The sequence below is a fragment of the Macaca thibetana genome, chromosome 7 (assembly GCF_024542745.1).
Source record: "Macaca thibetana thibetana isolate TM-01 chromosome 7, ASM2454274v1, whole genome shotgun sequence".
In the NCBI taxonomy this organism is placed as follows: Eukaryota; Metazoa; Chordata; class Mammalia; order Primates; family Cercopithecidae; genus Macaca; species Macaca thibetana.
In genome coordinates, this window is record NC_065584.1 from 107,703,515 (window position 1) to 107,727,951 (window position 24,437).

Here is a 24,437-nt window from a genome sequence, read left to right on the forward strand (position 1 = left end):
AGCTTTTTAATGTGTTTGCTCTTGCTTCTATAGTTCTTTTAATTGTGATGTTAGAGTGTCAATTTTAGATCTTTCCAGCTTTCTCTTGTGGGCATTTAGTGCTATAAATTTCCCTCTACACACTGCTTTAAATGTGTCCCAGAGATTCTGGTATGTTGTATCTTTGTTCTCATTGGTTTCAAAGAACATCTTTATTTCTACCTTCATTTCGTTGTGTACCCAGTAGTCATTCCGCAGCAGGGTGTTCAGTTTCCATGTAGTTGAGCGGTTTTGATTGAGTTTCTTATTCCTGAGTTCTAGTTTGATTGCACTGTGGTCTGAGAGACAGTTTGTTATAATTTCTGTTCTTGTACATTTGCTGAGGAGTGCTTTACTTCCAATTATGTGGTCAATTTTGTAATAAGTGTGATGTGGTGCTAAGAAGAATGTGTATTTTGTTGATTTGAGGTGGAGAGTTCTGTAGATGTCTATTAGGTCTCCTTGCTGCAGAGATGAGTTCAATTCCTGGATATCCTTGTTACCTTTCTGTCTCGTTGATCTGTCTAATGTTGAGAGTGGGGTGTTGAAGTCTCCCATTATTATTGTATGGGAGTCTAAGTCTCTTTGTAAGTGTCTAAGGACTTGCTTTATGAATCTGGGTGCTCCTGTATTGGGTGCATATATATTTAGGATAGTTAGCTCTTCCTGTTGAATTGATCCCTTTACCATTATGTAATGGCCTTCTTTGTCTCTTTTGATCTTTGATGGTTTAAAGTCTGTTTTATCAGAGACTAGTTTTGCAACCCCTGCTTTTTTTTGTTCTCCATTTGCTTGGTAGATCTTCCTCCATCCCTTTATTTTGAGCCTATGTGTGTCTCTGCATGTGAGATGGGTCCTGAATACAGCAGACTGATGGGTCTTGACTCTTTATCCAGTTTGCCAGTCTGTGTCTTTTAATTGGAGCATTCAGTCCATTTACATTTAAGGTCAATATTGTTATGTGTGAACTTGATACTGCCATTATGATATTAACTGGTTATTTTGCTCGTTAGTTGATGCAGTTTCTTCCTAGCCTCGATGGTCTTTACATTTTGGCATGTTTTTGCAATGGCTGGTACCGGTTGTTCCTTTCCATGTTTAGTGCTTCCTTCAGGGTCTCTTGTAAGGCAGGCCTGGTGGTGACAAAATCTCTATGCATTTGCTTATCCGTAAAGGATTTTATTTTTCCTTCACTTATGAAACTTAGTTTGGCTGGATATGAAATTCTGGGTTGAAAATTCTTTTCTTTAAGAATGTTGAATATTGGCCCCCACTCTCTTCTGGCTTGTAGAGTTTCTGCCGAGAGATCTGCTGTTAGTCTGATGGGCTTCCCTTTGTGGGTAACCTGACCTTTCTCTGTGGCTGCCCTTAAGATTTTTTCCTTCATTTCAACTTTGGTGAATCTGGCAATTATGTGTCTTGGAGTTGCTCTTCTCGAGGAGTATCTTTGTGGCGTTCTTTGTATTTCCTGAATTTGAATGTTGGCCTGCCCTACTAGTTTGGGGAAGTTCTCCTGGATGATATCCTGAAGAGTGTTTTCCAACTTGATTCCATTTTCCCCCTCACTTTCAGGCACCCCAATCAGACGTAGATTTGGTCTTTTTACATAATCCCATACTTCTTGCAGGCTTTGTTCATTTCTTTTTCTTCTTTTTTCTTTAGATTTCTCTTCTCGCTTCATTTCATTCATTTGATCCTCAATCACTGATACTCTTTCTTCCAGTTGATCGAGTCTGTTACTGAAGCTTGTGCATTTGTCACTTATTTCTCCTGTCATGGTTTTCATCTCTGTTCGTTTATGGCCTTCTCTGCATTAATTATTCTGGTTATCAATTCTTCCACTCTTTTTTCAAGCTTTTTAGTTTCTTTGCGCTGGGTACGTAATTCCTCCTTTAGCTTTGAGAAGTTTGATGGACTGAAGCCTTCTTCTCTCATCTCGTCAAAGTCATTCTCCGTCCAGCTTTGATCCGTTGCTGGCGATGAGCTGCGTTCCTTTGGAGGGGGAGATGCGCTCTTATTTTTTGAATTTCCAGCTTTTCTGCACTGCTTTTTCCCCATATTTGTGGTTTTATCTGCCTCTGGTCTTTGATGATAGTTACGTACTGATGGGGTTTTGGTGTGGGTGTCCTTCCTGTTTGTTAGTTTTCCTTCTAACAGTCAGGACCCTCAGCTGTAGGTCTGTTGGAGATTGCTTGAGGTCCACTCCAGACCCTGTTTGCCTGGGTGTCAGCAGCAGAGGCTGCAGAAGATAGAATATTGCTGAACAGTGAGTGTACCTGTCTGATTCTTGCTTTGGAAGCTTCCTCTCAGGGGTGTACTCCACCGTGTGAGGTGTGGGGTGTCGGTCTGCCCCTAGTGGAGGATGTCTCCCAGTTAGGCTACTCAGGGGTCAGGCACCCACTTGAGCAGGCACTCTGTCTGTTCTCAGATCTCAACCTCCATGTTGGGAGATCCACCGCTCTCTTGAAAGCTGTCAGACAGAGTCGCTTGTGTCTGCAGAGGTTTCTGCTGCTTTTGTTGTTGTTGTTATTGTTGTTTAGCTGTGCCCTGTCCCCAGAGGTGGAGTCTACAGAGACTGGCAGGCCTCCTTGAGCTGCTGTGAGCTCTACCCAGTTCGATATTCCCAGGGCTTTGTTTACCTACTTAAGCCTCAGCAATGGCGGGCGCCCCTCCCCCAGCCTGGCTGCTGCCTTGCGGTTAGATCGCAGACTGTTGTGCTAGCAATGAGGAAGGCTCTGTGGGCATGGGACCCTCCTGGCCAGGTGTGGGATATAATCTCCTGGTGTGCCCGTTTGCTTAAAGTGCAGTATTGGGGTGAGAGTTACCCGATTTTCCAGGTGTTGTGTGTCTCAGTTCCCCTGGCTAGGAAAAGGGATTCCCTTCCCCCTTGCACTTCCCAGGTAAGGGGATGCCTCGCCCTGCTTCAGCTCTCGCTGGTCGGGCTGCAACAGCTGACCAGCACCGACTGTCTGGCACTCCCCAGTGAGATGAACCCAGTACCTCAGTTGATAATGCAGAAATCACCTGTCTTCTGTGTCGCTCGCACTGGGAGCTGGAGACTGGAGCTGATCCTATTCAGCCATCTTGCTCCGTCCCCCGGGGTGTAACCTGGATATTGAGCATTTTCATGTGTGCTTATTGGCCATTTGTATAGCTGTTTTGGAGAAATCCGAGTCCTTTTGTCCTTTTTATTGAATGGGTTGTTTTTGTTGTTGTTGAGTTATAAGCATTCTTTATATATTCTAGATAATAACCCCTTTCTAAGAAGTGATTTGCAAATGTTTTCCCCCATTCTGTGGTTTCCTCTTCACTTTATTCATAGTGTCCTTTTGTGCACAAAGGTTTAATTTTGATTTGGTCAAATTTAGTCTTTTTTCATGTGTTTCCTGTGCTTTTAGTGTCATATCCAAGATACCACTGCCCTATTTTTTAACCTTCCTTTTTTAAATCTTCAATGTATATATTGGCAGGCTTTCCATATCAGGTCTTATAGCTCCTTATCATTACTTTTATCAACTGTAGAGTATTCCTTAGTATGGATGTTCTTGTTTATGTAATCTTTCCCATATTGATGGATATTTAGGTATGGTTCAGTCTTTCCTTTTACATGTATACATGTTAAAAACAAACAAAAAATCTGGAATGGACATTCCTCAAAGAGTTAGAAGTGATTATCTCTGGGCAGTAGGATTAGAAAAAGCTTTATTTTGTATTTTTGTTTATCTGCATTTTCTTTTTTTATTATTATTATACTTTAAGTTCTAGGATACATGTGCAAAACATGCAGGTTTGTTATATATGTATACATGTGCCAGCTTGGTGTGCTGCACCCATTAACTCGTCATTTACATTAGGTATATCCCCTAATGCTATCCCTCCCCACTCTGCCACCCCACAATAGGCCCCGGTGTGTGAGGTTCCCCTTCCTGTGTCCAAGTGATCTCATTGTTCAATTCCCACCTGTGAGTGAGAACATGTGGTGTTTTGTTTTCTGTTCTTGCGATAGTTTGCTGAGAATGATGGTTTCCAGCTGCATCCATGTCCCTACAAAGAACACAAACTCATCCTTTTTTATGGCTGCATAGTATTCCATGGTGTATATGTGCCACATTTTCTTAATCCAGTCTGTCACTGGTGGACATTTGGGTTGATTCCAAGTCTTTGCTATTGTGAATAGTGCTGTAATAAACATACGTGTGCATGTGTCTTTATAGCAGCATGATTTATAATCCTTTGGGTATATATCCAGTAATGGAATGGCTGGGTCAAATGGTTTTCTAGTTGTAGATCCTTGAGGAATCGCCACCTTGTTTTCCACAATGGTTGAACTAGTTTACAGTCCCACCAACAGTGTAAAAGTGTTCCTATTTCTCCACATCCTCTCCAGCACCTGTTGTTTCCTGATTTTTTTAATGATTGCCATTCTAACTGGTGTGAGATGGTATCTCATTGTGGTTTTGATTTGTATTTCTCTGATGGCGAGTGATGATGAGCATTTTTTCATGTGTCTGTTGGCTGTATGAATGTCTTCTTTTGAGAAGTGTCTGTTCATATCCTTTGCCCACTTTTTGATGGGGTTGTTTGGTTTTTTCTTGTAAATTTGTTTGAGTTCTTTGTAGGTTCTGGATATTAGCCCTATGTCAGATGAGTAGATTGCAAAAATTTTCTCCCATTCTGTAGGTTGCCTGTTCACTCTGATGGTAGTTGCTTTTGCTGTGCAGAAGCTCTTTAGTTTAATGAGATCCCATTTGTCAATTTTGGTTTTTGTTGCCCTTGCTTTTGGTGTTTTAGACATGAAGTCCTTGCCCATGCCCATGTCCTGAATGGTATTACCTAGGTTTTCTTCCAGGGTTTTTATGGTTTTTGGTCTAATATTTAAGTCTCTAATCCATCTTGAATTAATTTTTGTATAAGGAGTAAGGAAAGGATCCATTTTCAGCTTTCTACTTATGGCTAGCCAATTTTCCCAGCACCATTTATTAAATAGGGAATCCTTTCTCCATTTCTTGTTTTTATCAGGTTTGTCAAAGATCTAATGACTGTAGATGTGTGGTATTATTTCTGAAGGCTCTGTTCTGTTCCATTGGTCTATATCTCTGTTTTGGTACCAGTACCATGCTGTTTTGGTTACTGTAGCCTTGTAGTATAGTTTGAAGTCAGGTAGTGTGATGCACCCAGCTGCGTTCTTTTGGCTTAGGATTATCTTGGCAATGCGTGGTCTTTTTTGGTTCCGTATTAAAGCAGTTTTTTCCAATTCTGTGAAGAAAGTCATTGGTATCTTAATGGGGATGGCATTGAATCTATAAATTACCTTGGGCAGTATGGCCATTTTCACAATATTGATTCTTCCTATCCATGAGCATGGTATGTTCTTCCATTTGTTTGTGTCCTCTTTTATTTCACTGAGCAGTGGTTTGTAGTTCTCCTTGAAGAGGTCCTTTACATCCCTTGTAAGTTGGATTCCTAGGTATTTTATTCTCTTTGAAGCTATTGTGAATGGGAGTTCATTCATGATTTGGCTCTCTGTTTGTCTGTTACTGGTGTATAAGAATGCTTGTGATTTTTGCCCATTGATTTTGTATCCTGAGACTTTGCTGAAGTTTCTTAGCAGCTTAAGGAGATTTTGGGCTGAGACGATGGGGTTTTCTAAATATGCAATCATGTCGTCTGCAAACAGGGACAATTTGACTTCTTCTTTTCCTAATGGAATACCTTGTATTTCTTTCTCTTGCCTGATTTCCCTAGCCATGACTTCCAACACTATGTTGAATAGGAGTGGTGAGAGAGGGCATTCCTGTCTTGTGCCAGTTTTCAAAGGGAATTTTTCCAGTTTTTGCCCATTCAGTATGATATTGGCTGTGGGTTTGTCATAAATAGCTCTTATAATTTTGAGATATGTTCCATCAATACCGAATTTATTGAGAGTTTTTAGCATGAAGAGCTGTTGAATTCCGTCAAAGGCCTTTTCTGCATCTATTGAGATAATCATGTGGTTCTTGTCTTTGGTTCTGTTTATATGCTGGATTATGTTTATTGATTTGCGAATGTTGAACCAGCCTTGCATCCCAGGGATGAAGCCCACTTGATCATGGTAGATAATCTTTTTGATGTGCTGCTGGATCCGGTTTGCCAGAATTTTATTGAGGATTTTTGCATCGATGTTCATCAGTGATATTAGTCTAAAATTCTCTTTTTTTTGTTGTGTCTCTGCCAGGTTTTGGTATGAGGATGATGTTGGCCCAATAAAATGAGTTAGGGAAGATTCCCTCTTTTTCTATTGATTGGAATAGTTTCAGACAGAATGGTGCCAGCTTCTCCTTGTGTCTCTGGTGGAATTCGGCTGTGAATCCATCTGGTCCTGGACTTTTTTTAGTTGGTAGGCTATTAATTATTGCCTCAATTTCAGAACCTGCTCTTGGCCTATTCAGGGATTCAATTTATTCCTGGTTTAGTCTTGGGAGAGTATAAGTGTCCAGGAAATTATCCATTTCTTCTAGGTTTTCTAGTTTATTTGCGTAGAGGTGTTTATAGTATTCTCTGATGGTTGTTTGTATTTCTGTGGGGTCGGTGGTGATATCCCCTTTATCATTTTTTATTGCATCTACCTGATTCTTCTCTCTTTCCTTCTTTAGTAGTCTTACTAGTGGTCTATCAATTTTGTTGATCTTTTCAAAAAACTGGTCCTTGGATTCATTGATTTTTTGGAGGTTTTTTTTTGTGTCTTTGCCTCCTTCAGTTCTGCTCTGATCTTCGTTATTACTTGCCTTCTGCTAGCTTTTTAATGTGTTTGCTCTTGCTTCTCTAGTTCTTTTAATTGTGATGTTAGAGTGTCAGTTTTAGATCTTTCCAGCTTTCTCTGGTGGGCATTTAGTGCTATAAATTTCCCTCTACACACTGCTTTAAATGTGTCCCAGAGATTCTGGTATGTTGTATCTTTGTTCTCATTGGTTTCAAAGTACATCTTTATTTCTGCCTTCATTTCCTTATGTACCCAGTATTCATTCAGGGGCAGGTTGTTCAGTTTCCAAGTAGTTGAGCGGTTTTGATTGAGTTTCTTAGTCCTGAGTTCTAGTTTGATTGCACTGTGGTCTGAGAGACAGTTTGTTATAATTTCTGTTCTTGTACATTTGCTGAGGAGTGCTTTACTTTCAACTATGTGGTGAGTTTTGGAATAAGTCCGATGTGGTGCTGAGAAGAATGTATATTCTGTTGATTTGAGGTGGAGAGTTCTGTAAATGTCTATTAGGTCCACTTGGTGCAGAGTTGAGTTCAATTCCTGGATATCCTTGTTAACTTTCTGTCTCGTTGATCTGTCTAATGTTGACAGTGGGGTGTTAAAGTCTCCCATTATTATTGTATGGGAGTCTAAGTCTCTTTGTAAGTGTCTAAGGACTTGCTTTATGAATCTGGGTGCTCCTGTATTGGGTGCATATATATTTAGGATAGTTAGCTCTTCCTGTTGAATTGATCCATTTACCATTATGTAATGGCCTTCTTTGTCTCTTTTGATCTTTGATGGTTTAAAGTCTGTTTTATAAGGACTAGGATTGCAACCCCTGCTTTTTTTTGTTCTCCATTTGCTTGGTAGATCTTCCTCCATCCCTTTATTTTGAGCCAATGTGTCTCTGCATGTGAGATGGGTCTCCTGAATACAACAAACTGATGGGTCTTGACTCTTTATCCAGTTTGCCAGTCTGTGTCTTTTAATTGGACCATTTAGTCCATTTACATTTAAGGTTAATATTGTTATGTGTGAACTTGATCCTGTCATTATGATATTAGCTGATTATTTTGCTCGTTAGTTGCTGCAGTTTCTTCCTAGTATTGATGAACTTTACATTTTGGCATGTTTTTGCAATGGCTGGTACCGGTTGTTCCTTTCCATGTTTAGTGCTTCCTTCAGGGTCTCTTGTAGAGCAGGCCATGTGGTAACAAAATCTCTAAGCATTTGCTTGTCTGTAAAGGATTTTATTTCTCCTTCACTTATGAAACTTACTTTGGCTGGATATGAAATTCTGGGTTGAAAATTCTTTTCTTTAAGAATGTTGAACATTGGCCCCCACTCTCTTCTGGCTTGTAGAGTTTCTGCCAAGAGATCTGCTGTTAGTGATGGGCTTCCCTTTGTGGGTAACCCGACCTTTCTCTGTGGCTGCCCTTAACATTTTTTCCTTCATTTCAACTTTGGTGAATTTGACAGTTGTGTCTTGGAGTTGCTCTTCTCGAGGTGTATCTTTGTGGTGTTCCCTGTATTTCCTGAATTTGAATGTTGGCGTGCCTCACTAGGTTCGGGAAGTTCTCCTGGATGATATCCTGCAGAGTGTTTTCCAACTTGGTTCCATTTTTCCCATCACTTTTCAGGCACACCAATCGGACGTAGATTTGGTCTTTTCACATAATTCCATATTTCTTGGAGGCTTTGTTCATTTCTTTTTACTCTTTTTTCTCTACACTTGTCTTCTTGCTTCATTTCATTCATTCGATCTTCAATCATTGATACTCTTTCTTCCAGTTGATCAAGTCAGTTACTGAAGCTTGTGCATTTGTGATGTAGTTCTTGTATCATGGTTTTCATTTCTATCAGTTCTTTTAAGGTCTTCTCCACATTGATTATTCTAGTTATCCATTCATCCATTATTTTTTCAACGTTTTTAGTTTCTTTGCACTGGTTACGTAGTTCCTCCTTTAGCTCTGAGAAGTGCGATCGACTGAAGCCTTCTTCTCTCAACTCGTCAAAGTCATTCTCCATCCAGCTTTGTTCCATTGCTGGTGATGAGCTGTGTTCCTTTGGACAGGGAGATGTGCTCTGATTTTTTGAATTTCCAGCTTTTCTGCACTGCTTTTTCCACATCTTTGCGGTTTTATCTGCCTTTGGTCTTTGATGATGGTGACGTACTGATGGGGTTTTGGTGTGGGTGTCCTTTCTGTTTGTTAGTTTTCCTGCTAACAATCAGGACCCTCAGCTGCAGGTCTGTTGGAGTTTGCTTGATGTCCACTGCAGACCCTGTTTGCCTGGCTATCAGCAACGGAGGCTGCAGAAGATAGAATATTGCTGAACAGCGAGTGTTGCTGTCTGATTCTTGCTCTGGAAGCTTCCTCTCAGGGGTGTTCCATCCATGTGAGGTGTTGGTCTGCACCTAGTGGGGGATGTCTCCCAGTTAGGCTACTCAGGGGTCAGGGACCCACTTGAGTAGGCAGTCTGCTCTCTTCAAAGCTGTCAGACAGGGACATTTACATCTGCAGAGGTTTCTGCTGCTTTTTGTTTACCTATGCCCTGTCCCCAGAGGTGGAGTCTACAGAGGCAGGCAGACCTCCTTGAGCTATGGTGGGCTCCAACCACTTCGAGCTTCCCGGCAGCTTTGTTTACCTACTTAAGCCTCAGCAATGTCAGGCACCCCTCCCCCAGCCTCGCTGCCGCCTTGCAGTTAGACCTCAGAGTGCTGTCCTAGCAATGAGGTAGGCTCTGTGGGCATGGGACCCTCCCGGCCAGGTGTGGGATATAATCTCCTGGTGTGCCTTTTGCTAAGACCCTTGATCAAGCACAGTATTAGGGTGGGAGTTACCTGATTTTCCAGGTGTTGTGTGTCTCAATTTCCTTTGGCTAGGAAAAGGAATTCCCTTCCCCCTTGTGCTTCCCAGGTGAGGTGATGCCTTGCCCTGCTTCAGCTTTCGCTGGTTGGGCTGCACCTGCGGACCAGCACTGACTGTCCAACATGCCCCAGTGAGATGAACCTGGTACCTCAGTTGAAAATGCAGAAATCACCCGTCTTGTGTGTCACTCACGCTGGGAGCTAGAGGCTGGAACTGTTCCTATTCAGCCATCTTGGGCGCCCCCCCTGCATTTTCTAATTTTTAATTATAAACAGGTATTTCTATTTAATAAAAACTTGCAAACTAGTCAATCAATATATTGATATCCTTTGCTTTACTACTTTCACTCTGGAGAGTTTATCCAAAAAAAAATTGTTTTGCGTAAGTTAGACAAAAACATATGCTTGAAGTAATTCGTAGTGTTAATAATGTTCTAGTTTCATTTAGAAACAGACAATGTTCAGATAGAGAACTAGTGGGATACAATATCATACATGAGCTTTGATTATTATGTGAACACAAAAATTAAATTATCAGAGCGTATAGCAGTGTGAAAAAACATCTATGAGGACCAGGATTTCCAGTAGGTAATTGTCTATGCCAAGGATCATGAAATTTTTCTGTGAAAAGTCAGATAGTACAGTAAATATTTTAGTGTTATTGAGCCATATGGTCTCATTACTACAACTCAATTCTACCTTGAAGAGCACAAACAGCCTTAAATGAATGAATGAAGAGGTGTGAGTAGATTTGGCCTAGGGGCCACAGTTTGCAGACCCTCATCAAAGCACATGGATTGGGTCATTAGAGTAAAGGCAATTGAGGTAGTAGGCAGTGCATTTACTTTAAACGTTTCTTTAATGTTATTTAAGGGTGTATTTAAATGAAATTATGTAATATTCATCTGCTTTACACACAGTTAGTGATTTCCAAGGATTTCCTGTTTTTTTTTTCTTCAGACAGAATCTTACTCTGTTGCCCAGGAGTCCAGTGGCATGTTCTCAGCTCACTGCAGACTCTACTTACTAGGTTCCAGCGAGTCTTCTGCCTCAGCCTGCCGGTTAGCTGGGACTACAGGCATGTGCCATCACGCCTGATTAATTTTTGTCTTTTCAGTAGAGATGGGGTTTCACCATGTTGGCCAGGCTGCTCTGGAACTCCTGACCTCAAGTGATCTGCCCGCTTCAGCCTCCGAAAGTGCTAGGATTGCAGGAATGAAATATAGTTAAGAATATTTTGCAGATGCCCCCAGTTTTGATTGACTTGATCATTTTCATAGGCCTTTAGTGTACTGGTTTTATTGCAGTTGTTTTCTGTTCTTTCCCAGGAGAAGAAAATGTAATAGCTGTTCCTTTGGGGAGTCGAAGTGTGAGAATTACAGTGAAAGGACCTGCCCACCTCTGTAAGTAGAATTTAATCTTAACATTTTTTAATATCCTGAAAGTTTAGTTAGCCAAAAAACAAAAACAAAACAAAACAAAACAAAAAAAGCCGCAAACCAAACCTACAAGCAAAAGAAACTTTCTCTAAGTTAATGGGTAATGTTACCAAACTTGTGTCCACCTGCTTGGCATAGCAAAGCTAAACACTGACACTAGGATTTGCAGCCACAGACAGTCAGGTATTTATTGCAGAGCACCAAGCAAAGAGAATCAAACAGCTCATGCTTAAGACCTGAACTCCCTGATGTCTTACATGTAAGGATTTTTCAAGACAGGGAGATAGACATTACAGGCAAAGTCACAAATTAATACATGGAGGCTATGTACTGGTTTGACCTGAAAAGGTGGAATATCTTGAAGTGAGGGCTTACAGACCATAGGTAGATTCAAATATTTTCTGATTTGCTATTGGTTAAGAAAGGGAAGTTTTGCCTAAGACTTGAAGTTAGCAGAAAAGAATGTTAGATCTGGCCCTTGGGCGTGATATCCAGGTGCCTCAGGAAGAAATGTAGGACAAAGAAAGGCAGTCAGCGTTCAGCCTCAGTTCCCTCTTAATGGAGGTCTGTGTGCCAGTGGATCCATTTGGTAGGGATCTAGATTTCCTGAAAAACTACTCAGGGACATATGTTAAAATGTTATCATTAGTTTCTATAGGGAACCATACATCCTGTGACTCCAACATTTTTTGGCTATTGTTGTAATCCACCATTACCTTCCTGCTTGTGAAGTTGCTCATTTACTTCTCAAGGCTAGTTAGGTGCCTGGAATTTCTCTTGAAGAAATTCAAGATTTTCCTTTATTTCCATTCTTGGGGGTGGTAGTACCCTGTTGAATACCCCCAACTATTCTGTAGTGGGTAAAATAGTCTATATAACCAGGGAAATTATCTGTATTGTACCCTGAATTTTTCTGTTCTCATACCCCAATGGAAAATTTACTGTTTAAGATTAATCCCCTCAGGGGAAAATAAAAACCAAATTATATGTCAAATAAACTATTTTGTATAGGATGGCTGGGTGCGGTGGCTCACACCTGTAATACCAGCTCTTTGGGAGGCTGTGGCAGGAGGATCACTTGAGTCAGGAGTTTGAGACAAGCCTGGACAGCACAGGAAGACCCCATCTCTACAAAAAATTTTTAAAAAATTAGCTAGGCATAGTGGTGCATGCCTGTAGTCCAAACTACTCAAGAGACTGAGATAGTCCAAGGAGTAGCCTGGCTACTACAGGCGTGTAGTCTAAGCAACTCCTTGAGCCTAGGAGTTCAAGGTTGCAGTGAGCTGTGATTGCACCACTGCAATCTGCCACTCCAGCCTGAGTGACACAGCAAGACCGTGTCTCTAAAATAATACTAATACATGGAGAGTAAAGTAAGATTTGGGAATGTTCTGGAGATTTCAGCAAAGTGGTACAAAAAAATAAAACAAAACAAAATTTAAAATACAAAACCTTATCAGTGAATATGGCTGATCAGAACAAGCCTTGCTGCTAGCACTTCACAGCTTCCCGTCTAGGGGTTCCTGAAGGCCGACACTGGTTTCCCAGAATACTGTGAGTTTGAAGTAATAAATAGATGATGGTGATGGCTTCACTCTGTGAATACACTGAAACCATTAAATTATGCATTTTAAAAGGGCAAAGTTTATGGCATGCAAATTATATGTGGAAAAGATGTTAAAAAACAAAAAAACGCAGTGAATGGTCTTGATAGTCTCATGATATTAAAGGCCATTCCCCAAAATTCAGCTCCAAATATAGTTTTATAAATTGTAAAAACAGAATAAGGAAACAGTAAACAGAATAAGTAAAGGTGAACACTTTGAGACAAAAATTCGTTTATGTGTGTATGTTCTGGCATATTCACCATAACTTTATATTCAAGACTGGCACTCTTCCAAGAACAGGGCTCAAAAATGTTCCCATTTCTTCAAGAGTGACTATTGTTGCTTGGACTATTTCCCTCTCTGAACAATCTCACAATTGGCAGTAGAAGTATTTCTGAAAGTTATCCTTCTTTGCTGATGAATAGAACTGGCGTCATTTACTAAGCACTTAGTTAACATTTCTGAATATCTAAATATAGAAGTGGTTTTATTTTCTGGATTTATGGAACTTTTTTCTTAATTTTTATTTGTAAAAGAGATATTTCTGAAATGAAGCTTATTTTGCAGTAATAAGTCATTCTTTTTAACATCCACATTAACTATAACTATCCAAAAGACTGCATTACTAAGAACCGAAAATACCCAGCAACATTAATGTCAGTCTCTTTGCTGTGGAGTGAATTTTAATTACAGAATATCCATCTTACATACTGCCTAGAAGTGTTTGTTTAGATCCTGAATTTCCAGTCCTGTCCCAAGTCTTGCCACAGCATTATGGGGAGCACACAGCCCCAAATTTTCCAGGGGTGCATCCCTTAAAAAATGGAAGCAATAAGCAGATCCCTGCAAAACAGATTTTATTGCAGCAAAACTTCAGCGTTAAATGTGTTTGACTAGCAATAAACTTAAGAAGTCAAGAGATCATAAACCAAAAACCTCCAATTCAATTGGAAGAATATATTCCCTTTAAGCCCTGATTACCATATATAGAGATGTATAAATAAACATGGGTACTGTACCTAATGACCAATCAAAGGAAATTGACATGAATGAAATTAGCATATACAAATACAGCTCTACTGTACATATAAGTTTGATGTATTTATAACTATGTTAGCCATACTAAACACCCATTCCACATTTACCTGACAGTACTTTCATGGCCTTTAGAATTTAGGGAGACCTCTTGGGGATGGTTACCATGACGCTGCCTTTTTTGAAAGAAGCCTGAACTGATACTTCTCAATGCAGACCCTTCAACTAGAAGCAGTTAGAAGCATCTGTCATTTTTCTAGGCATAATTTCTTTTACAAATAGCTAGTAATGGATTAAAATATTTAAAGGCATCACTAGAGACCTGAGTTGTGAAGACTTGGGGATAAAAGAAAGTCATGATTTCTAATTTTTACTCTTTTTGAGACTACCTATCATGTCTTCCCCAACAGTTCCCTCCCTCCCCTCAGTTTTAAGTCTGGAGAGGAGAAAGAAGTTGGGCTGTGGGCAGCAGGAAAGAAGGCTCACACTCTCTTCCCTTAATACTGGTGGGGATGTTTACAGGCTTCCTGGGGTCTCCCACACACTAACCACCTTGCTGCAGAAACCACAGAGGGTCAGTGAAACCGCTGAGAACTGAAGGGCTTCCACATGCAGCTCTCACTAGCCATGAATCACACTTTGTCACAACATGGGGCTGCAGTAAATATGGGGAAATGGTGGAAATTAATAAAAACTTAAAGGTATCCATAAGTCATCATCTGAATTGTTGATTGAAACACCACAAACTCCTTTATCAATCATTTATTTTTAAGAGGCACCAGCACAGAGGAGAAGCAAGTTTGCCACCAATAAAAATGACAACTTTTAAAGAACTGCATCGGCCTCCACCTTGCTGTGGATTTGGCACAATGGCTTTGTTAATCCAGATTATCAGAATTGTTTGTGTCCATAAACTCTACTTTCACTGAATCACTTCACCAGTCTTTCTTCATTCACCTTTGATTCTGGTTACCCATTTACACAATCGAGGTCAAAATACCTGCTTTCTGCCTCCTAGAAAGGCAACCAGTGTTTGTGCTTTAGAGAACTGGAAGCCTTTTGAAATACTCAAATTAAAAATATTTTACAATAAGTGTACCATTTAGTGGAGAAGCAGAGTGGTTTGGGTAATTAACGTGAACTTGAACATTGTTTTTGCTACTTGTGTTTTTATATCCGTGTCACTGAGACTCTTAGACACTGTTAAAATAGTGGCTAGATTCTGTATTAAAAACAAAATATCAAAACCAAGTTAACAAAAATGCTGGCCTTTGGTTTAGGGAATAGATATCATAGCAACTGGTCGTCCCTTCCTCCCAGATCACCTTCCCAGATTTTTACACCCCCTGCCTCAACTCTGCATCCCGATCTGCAACTTGGAATGCTGTGGTCCAGAAGGTTAGCACAATGGTAAAACAATTACTACCCCAACACAGCCGCGGAATCCATTGCACGCTACTTGAATTTAATCAAGTCATTTCAGGCTAAATCAGTGTCTAGAAACTTGTATTTTGCATGCCTTCTGTGAGGATGCGTTATGTCCAACTTCATTTTGCGTCTTGATATTGCCTTAATGCTCATCGTTTTTTTTTTTCTCATTGACTTTAGAGACATCCATTGTAGGGACCACTTACTATCTCCAGTTCCCCATTTCATTTTTACTGACAACTCACTTTATAACACTCAGTTTTATATCTTCATTGGAACTAGGAAATGAATTTAATCTCACACTTTCCAAAAATCTATTGCGGTCATGGAGATCAGGGCCAAAGTGGTTGGGGTTTTGTGTGCCTGAAAGTAGCCAGCATTATTCTTCGACCGCTAATGACTCCTCCAGATCAAGTAGCTCATGTCCAGCCTTTGAATTTTCCCAGAAAAGTTCCCAGCCTGCCTGTCAGGGATAATCAGGGATGTCTCCTAATGCCTGTTATGCAGTCTGTCCAGGGCACTTGAATTCCTGCAGCTGCTCCAGTGACAGAGAAAAATCCAGCAAATGAAAACAACCAAAGCCCAGCAGCCCATGGATGGAAGCTCCCTAATGCCAGACTATTTTGTCACATTTTATCAGCTTTCTATTTTTGACACTCAGTGGAATTTTGGTTCCTTTGTGTTCTTTGTTTGAAATTGTTAAAGACTGGTATGATATCATTGAATCAAGTGTGGGTTTTAAAATAGAGTTGGACCTGGGAGATTGACTGCTCTGACTCCTCATTTTAGATATGAGGCAATGAAAACCCAAGGCAGAAAGCTAGAGAAAAATACGGGGCCAGAAATGCAGGTGCCCCAGAATCTAGCTGTATATACATTTTTTATTGCCTCTCTCAACATGAAACCAGATCTACTAAGTATGGTGACACTTAGAAAATAAAAGAAAGAAAAGAAAGAAGGAAGAAAGACAAATTTAAAAGAAAATAAAAGAAAGAAAAGAAAAAGGGAGGAAAGACAAATTTAAATAAAGTAGAAATGCTTTTTTGTTTAAACTGTGATAAGCGAACATTTTTTTTCTGTAGGAAATCTTAAAAGCACTTTTGTTCATGTGAAAGCAAATTCGAAAAAAGGGGTTTCATGCACAAGGGACGTCTTTGTGGCAATGGAATGGTTCTGTATTTTGATTGTGATGGTGGGTGATAAAATGACATTGAACTATATGCACCTATTGTACCAGTGTCAATTTCCTGGTTTTGATATTCGACTATACTTTTGTAACATGTAAACATTAGACAAAAGGGAAGGAAGGTTACAAAGGACCTCTCTATACTATTTTTGCAACTTCCTGTTTATCTAGAATTATTTCAAAATGAAAAGTTTTGTTTGATAAAAAGCAAATTTGAAATTTGCTGTGATTTTTGTCTAAAAGAGTAGGCATAAGATCTTTTGACAAATAATAAAATGAGTGAACATAGCTTTACTTTTGAGTATTAGCTACATCATGAAAACATATAAAGAAAGAAAAGTTTTCTCTTTCCCCTTATGCTAGAAATGGCTCCAAAGAATTGAGTAGAACTATTAGGGCCTGACACCCTTGTTAGCTCCTTTTCTATAGACAATTAAAAATCTGTTATATCTATTTCACCAATATCAATTAATGTTTGTAAACTGAGTGGCTATTTTGACATTGTTTTGATATCATATACTGACATTGTACTTGCTAAAGTGTCTTTTGTAATAAAATGCCTTTAAGATTGTTTCTTATTTGAATCATATATTTTAATTGTAGTTATTGAATCAAAAACACTTCAAGGAAGCAAAGGAGAACACAGCTTTAACAGCCCTGGCGTCTTTGTTGTAGAAAACACAACAGTGGAATTTCAGAGGGGCTCTGAGAGGCAAACCTTTAAGATTCCAGGACCTCTGATGGCTGATTTCATCTTCAAGGTAGGATGATCCTCTTCATAAAATTCATGTACCTGAATCCCAGAACATCTTTATTTTTAAAACAGTAAGTTTGTTTAGCAAGAGGTCATCAATGATTGTTTTTTAATACAGAGCATGTGTCATCGATATTTCCATCTTGGCAGTTCATTCTTAAAGATTGTTCAGCACTCTTAAATTTCTGCTGCTAACCCTGACAGTTAAAAACAAACTTCACTTTTATGGGGGAATGATTGATTCTTTATTTATAATCTCTGGTTGCTTTTTTGGTTTGTTTGTTGATTTAAGAAACAGGGTCTCTCTGTGTTGCTCAGGCTGGTGCAGTGGCTATTCACAGCTGCAATCATAGCCTTGAACTCCCGGGCCCAACTGATCCTTCTGCCTCAACCTCCCAAGCAGCTGTGTTCAGTTTTAGATAGAGTTTGGTGAAAACAGCGAATGGTTAAATGCACCATATCCTAAACCAGTGTTGTGCCGCTGCATGTCTTCGCCTTGCAAAGGAGAGCAGAGACAACAGGGGCTCATTCCTTACCCTCCTTTAAGATAGTTATCCTTAAGGGATCTTTATTTCAACCTTCAACCCTTAGAATATGCAGTCTTGCAGTGGGCTGATTGAAGATCAGGATTTGCTTCCCCAGATGTTCTATGACAGACACTTGTCACAAGTGTCTGTATCTTCAGAAGAACTCTTCTTCTCTGGAACCATGAGCCTATGTCCCCTTTCTGGATACTGCTGGGGCATCTTCCCTCATTCAGAGGACATGAAGTATAGTGGCCAATATATTTCCAAGGTGACACAGTTTGAAACTCTTCTGATAAATTTGAAAATGCCAGGAAATGAAAAAGATAGTTCAGTGTGTGGTTTTGTCCTATCCTGTTTCAGAAACCTGTTCCAAAATGTAAATGGAAGCTAGAAAATAGCCCCAATTACCAGTTATATTTTTCTATATGAAAAAAAACCCATTAACTTTAAAAAGCTGTCTATGTTCTATATATTAATTTGTCATGGAATGTTTCACTGAGACATCAGTTGTGTCAGCAGAGGAACATGCACGGAGGTAGATGAGAGTTGCTAACCCATCCCAATCCCTGAGATATAAATTCAGCCTGCAATGGGACCGGCCAAGTATTGGCCTGCACACTGTATTGTTTTGTTTCTGAAGCTTTGGATTTTGAATAATCAACACTTAAAAATCGAGAGATTTTTACATCAAAAGATCAGGTCTTTTGTTTTTTGTTTTTTGGTTTCCCCCCGCCCCCGCATCTCTGTAAAAATGGGAAGAGCTGACAACTAGCTTGCATTTTACAATAGCAATAATTGACTGTAACTGGGGAACAGCTGCCTTCCAGTCTCGGGTCTGCAGTGGTCCACACCACTGCGTATTGTGTCCCTAACACTAAAGGCATAAGTGGTTGGTTGCCATTCATCCTGATCTGGCATTTATATCATCTGCCTAGCCTCCACAGACATTTATGTTTCTGACTTCTGTGTCATATTCTTAAAGCATTGACCCAATATTCTTCTTAGACAGTCATATTGTGAAAGGTTTTGGGGAAGCCATAATTACCTTTTTTTTTTTTTTTTTTTTTTTTTTTTGAGATGGAGTCTTGCTCTGTCGCCCAGGCTGGAGTGCAGTGGCCGGATCTCAGCTCACTGCAAGCTCCGCCTCCCAGGTTCACGCCTTTCTCCTGCCTCAGCCTCCCGAGTAGCTGAGACTACAGGCGCCCGCCACCTCGCCCGGCTAATTTTTTGCAGTTTTAGTAGAGAGGGGGTTTCACCGTGTTAGCCAGGATGGTCTTGATCTCCTGACCTCGTGATCCGCCCGCCTTGGCCTCCCAAAGTGCTGGGATTACACGCGTGAGCCACCGCGCCCGGCATTTTATTCTCTTTTAAGTACTACTCAGAGAATCTGTATTCTTCTTAAGTCAACTTGGAGGTCCCTGACTGAATAGGAGACAGTAATACAATGATGAAATGAGGAAAGCACCCACAAAGATTAGTATTTCGAGATATTGTTTGGTTACAGTATCAGCATCAGTAGATCTTAACACTATACTGTTTATTGATACCATTTATAAAAACACACACATAAACTGCATATTTCTATGTGTTTGTATGTACTCACACATATATGTATATGTGTGTGTGTGCATATTTTTAAAAATAATGTGGAAGGATACGTTTCAAAATGGAAACACTGAAAACAACAGTGACTATTTTAGAGGGGATAACATTTTGTAGTATCTAATTCTTAAAATAATGTTTAAAAGGAAGAATGTGACTGGGCAGGCGTGGTGGCTCATGCCTGTAATCCCAGCCCTTAGGGAGGCAAAAGCGGGTGAATCACCTGAGGTCAGGAGTTCGAGACCAGCCTGTCCAACATGATGAAACCCTGTCTCTATTAAAAATACAAAAATAGCTGGACATGGTGACGCACACCTGTAATCCCAGCTACTCAGGGGGCTGAGGCAGGAGAATTACTTGAACCCAGGAGGCAGAGGTCGCAGTGAGCCAAGATCGCACCACTGCATTCTAGCCTGGGCAACACAGCAAGATTCCATCTCAATAATAATAATAATAATAATAATAAAAAAAAAAAGCAAATGGAAGAATGAATTCACATACTATGTGCATAATTAAAAATTACACCTTCTTGCCCAAATTATGTACTCATCTCTTAATAGAGTAAATTTTAAAAAGTGTGTGTGTGTGTGTGTGTGTGTGTGTGTGTGTGTGTGAGAGAGAGAGAGATGGCACGATCTCGGCTCACTGCAACCTCCTCCTGAGTAGCTGGGATTACAGGCATGCACCACCACACCTGGCTAAATTTTTTTTTTTTTTGTATTTTTAGTAGGGATGGGGTTTCTCCATGTTGTTCAGACTGGTCTCAAACTCCTGATCTCAAATGATCCACCCACCTTGGTCTTACAAAGAGCTGGGATTACAGACGTGAGCCACCGCGCCCGGCCAATAGAGTACATTTTAACAGCACATTCAGGGTACAGTGTCTGCATTCATATTCAGTCCTTTATGTTCCTGTCTCTAAGTTCTGGCTCTCTCAGATTTAATAAACAGTTCTGGACTTTGACTTCAACTCCTGGAAAGCTTTTGATCTCTCTAGACTGAAAAGGTGTTTTGAAAAATACATTTATCAAAGAGGGTGTTACAGACAACTGTCTGACTCATGCATAAATAGAACCTCATTTTCATACCCACAGCAATTGTCTCTCATGGATGTGTTGTACTTAGTAGGGGAGAATGTGGCAAAATTGGAGACACTTATGTTGAAGTAAGAGTGGCTCTGATGTTGTTTTTTTCCTGACTTGGGAGCTTGTCCAAATAATGTGGGTTTCTGGGAAGTATCCTTTTCCATCATTTCCTTTTTTTTGGTTCCAAACATTGTAGTATTTCCCAGCCTGTATTGTTGCTAAGATAAGGAACTCTGCTTCCATTCATCTCTTCCTGGCCCATCACACAATCAAGTCATGGCTGTACTTTGAGTGGGAGGTTAAAAGTGCCTGTGAGGTCACTGATGACAGTCAGACCTGTGTCCCTGTGTTTCATTGTATCTCTTTCCATTCCAGTCAACCAACAAAAGCTAGTCTATAACTGGAAGACCTGGCTTCAACCTGAGAGAGGATGAGGCAGTGAATACCAGTCCTGCATAATCAGTGCTAATTTAGCACAGCCGTGGGTGTGCTGAGCTAGGTTGAGGCACACACTTTGCTACAGTTCATGTAGTAGACCTTATTTCATGGGCTTTTGGTAACTATACTGTTGAACACTACTGTATTCTTACATAAAGAGTAAAATATGTAGACATCAATGGGATGTTAGGTTGTCTTACAGGTATTGTTGCTCAGATTTTGCAGCTTAGCATCTCACTATACCAATGAGAAAAAAAAATTTCTTTTTTCTACTCTTTAAGAAGCTATATTTTCATGGTTGGACCATTCTTGAAAATTGCACATTTCCTTCTTCCAGTGGATTTCTCATTATATATGCTTGTTTTCCTGAATAACCTGTTTCCGTTTTTTCTTTTTTTTTATTTGTGTGTGGCTACAGGGCCTCACTATGTTGCCCAGTCTGATCTTGAATTCGTGGCCTCCAGCAATCCTCCTGCCTCAGCCTCCCAAATTGCTGGGATTACAGGTGTGAGCCACCGTGCCCAGCCCTCAATGACCTGCTTTTCATGGATGACCCTTGTCATAGCACTAAGGGATATTTTGCATTAGGGCCCTGCTTCCTCAATATGTGCAGGTTGCCCCCAGGTAGCAGTAGTGAGTCTTGGCTAAGTACAGTAGTTGATGCCATGTGCTTCATAGATTGACAGCAAGATATACACTATTAATTCAGTGAGAATTTACTGAATATTTGCATCTATGAGTAGACGTTTGTGAATATCAATTTTAAGTATATTCCCATGAGGATATCTGAAAAAACAAAATTAAATGACTTTGATAAAGACATGTCTTTCCATGGTTAATTTTTAACTACTTTTGGTAGATTTTCTCATCTTTTAAAAAACATATATATCTTCGGGGAGAAAAAAAAAGTTTCTCTTCTTGGGCTCTGAAATCTTCCTTTTTCATCTAGTTGTCTTCTTAGGGATTCATTTTTTTTCCACTCTGATATTTTGTGTTTCTTCAGGAAAATGTTTTCTGATTGCTTTTCTACTAGTCCTCAGTTGTACAATCTCCATCTTCAGTTTCCTCAGCTCTAGATATCTTTTATGCTGTCAACCCATGAGCTTCTTCTCTTTCTGGGGAGTTATGATAGCATATTTAACTTATCTGGGCACAAGAGGATTTGAAACTGCCTGTCTTGGTTCTCTGAAAGAACATGTTGGAGGCTTTCAATGCAGTGCAGATAGTGGCTACGTTTATACGTTCACAGGTGTTTCAAAACTCAGCAAGACACAGTTTTAGAGTCAGTGCCTATATTAGCTTCACAAGACTGTTGTTACTGAGTACTCCACAACTGAGTGGCCTAAACAACCGAATTTATTGTCCCACAGTTCTGAAGCCTGAAAGTCCAAAATCAGGGTGTTGGCAGGATCGGTTTCTTCTGAGGGCTGTGAAGGAGAAGCTGTCTTATGCCTCTCGCCTCAGTTCTTCGAGTTCAGGAATCACCTTCCCTCTGTGCATGTCTGCCTCTGGGTGCAAATTTCTCAGTTTCTCCCATGCATTTTTTTTTTTTTTTTTTTGAGACAGAGACTCACTATGTCACCCAGGCTGAAGTGCAGTGGCACAATCTAGGCTCATTGCAACCTCCACTTCCTGGGTTCGAGCCATTCTCCCACCTCAGCCTCCTGAGTACGCGCTCCACCACGCTGGACTAATTTTTGTATTTTTAGTAGAGACGGGGTTTCGCCATGTTGGCCAGGCTGGTCTCGAACTCCTAGGCCCAAGCTATCTGCCCACTTTGGCCTCCTAAAGTGCTGGAATTACAGGCATGAGCCACCACACCTGGCCAGTCCAAACTTCCTGTTTTTATAAGGACACCACTTATACTAGATTAAGTCCTCCCAGTTACCTTACCTTAACTACATTGGCAAAGACCGTATTTCAAATAAGATAGTATTCTGAGATACTGTGGGCTACGCTTTTGACATGTTGTTTTTGGGGCACACAATTCAACCCCTAACAGTGCCAGCAGAAAAGAAAATTTACCTGTTTCCTCATGCCTCTCAGTCATTGGGATTCTGTCTCATTGTAAGCATTTATCATTCATTCCAAAGGCAGAAACTTTTAGAATATTGCATATTTTTCTGTAATGTGGTCTGTTGAGGGAAATTTCTTGGTTAAAGCAATTCATACACTGCTTTAGTAATTACCAGAACTCACAGCTAAGATATGTGTAGAAATGTAGATATACTATGAATAGTTTTACATAAAAATCTATTTCACAAATTTTGGAAATTCTTTTGAAGTGGCCAAGTCAAATAGTTGAATTTGAATTCATTTTTATACCATCGGTTTTGTTTGTTTTTGAGATAGGTCTTGCTCCGTCACCTAGGCCAAGTACAGGCTGCAAGTAATCCTCTGGCCTCAGCCTCCAATTACCTGGGACTAGAGGCACACAGCCCCATAGCCAGCTAATTTTAATTTTTTTTTTGTAGAGACAGAGTCTCACTATGTTACCCAGGCTGGCATTGAACTCCTGAGCTCAAGCAACCTTCCTGCCTCGGACTCCTAAAGAGCTGGAATTAGAGGTGTGAGCCACTATGCCTGACCACATGCTTTTATTATAAAACTCATTTTCCTCATCAAACAGTGGTAATACACTTTTGCAGATGTTAATGTGCATTTCTCTTTTGCCATTCTCTGTACTTCACCATTTCCTTTTTCATCAGAGCTGTTTGCCCTGTGGACTTGACAGCAGTGGTATGGCAGATGGGTGATTAGCAGGAGTGCAAGAGAAAGCATTCATGTTCATCTTTTCATTATTAAAGTAGGGTTATTATTATTTTTAGCTTAGTCTGTGGAAAGCCACGCTTAGTGGAGAAAGATGAAGATTTTCCAAATTGATTTAGTCCCCATAACATTTCCAGGGCCAAGCCTGGGGTCCTAATCCATAGCACATCTTCTATAACATGGAGAGGATGCTCCTTTCTCCAGTGAGGGTGCGTCTCGGTCCAGTGTCCTCAGGAGGACGTGCACTGCAGGGCATATCCAGCTGGGATGTGGAAAGCCTTCTCCCTCTCCTGGCGCCAGGACGAAGGAAGCAGGCAGCAAGACGTGTTTCATGATGGTGGTCGCTCTCCAGGGCAGGGAGGCTTTCAAGGAAAGCTAAAAGCAGAAAAGGAGCTTTTGCTCCCTCCCCAGGCAGAGCTTCCAGAGGAAAGTGCCTCATGGGGATTCCACCTCCATCAGCAACAACCCAGAGAAGCCACATGAGAGTGAAAGTGGAATTAGTGCCATGAAACGTTCAGTCACAGGCTGAGTCTGAGTTTAGCTCCCCGTGGTCTCCTTCAGTTCCTGAGTGGTAATGGAAGACATCTAGAAAATTTAATGTACTCTTGGCTGGCCAGGGGGTGACATGGTGGTGGCAAAATGACACTTTAGCAGAGAGGTGTGGGTAGAGAGACTATGGGTCCTATTTTGTTCAGAAAAGGCCCAGTTTGTGCTTGTTACCCCAACTTAATTGTCAGTGGCTCCTCCTTTCACTCTCAGAAGCATCCTGGCATGAACAATAAATCCGATGGTCTCCCTAGGTGCAGAGCTGTAAGGCAGCCAAGGATTGGATAGGGGTCCCAGCCACACCACCAAGAACGTGCAGCAAGACAAGAATGGCAGTGTCGAGGGACTAGGGGAAAGATAGTGTGCCCACTGGCAGCATTTAGGGCCCATTTGAGGATATCGTGCATGGATTTGAG

The 24,437-nt window shown here is 40.6% G+C and overlaps 1 protein-coding gene across 6 annotated transcripts in view; it reads left to right on the top strand.

Annotated features, from left to right (window-relative positions):
* ADAMTSL3 (ADAMTS like 3) overlaps positions 1–24,437 on the top strand; it is a 414,992-nt gene that overhangs the window by 216,734 nt on the left and 173,821 nt on the right. For all 6 annotated transcript variants that reach the window (XM_050796105.1, XM_050796106.1, XM_050796108.1 and 3 more), the window contains exons 8-9: positions 10,934–11,008; positions 16,904–17,061. In XM_050796105.1, coding sequence (XP_050652062.1) covers positions 10,934–11,008; positions 16,904–17,061 — 233 coding nt within the window. The remainder of the gene's footprint in view (positions 1–10,933; positions 11,009–16,903; positions 17,062–24,437) is intronic.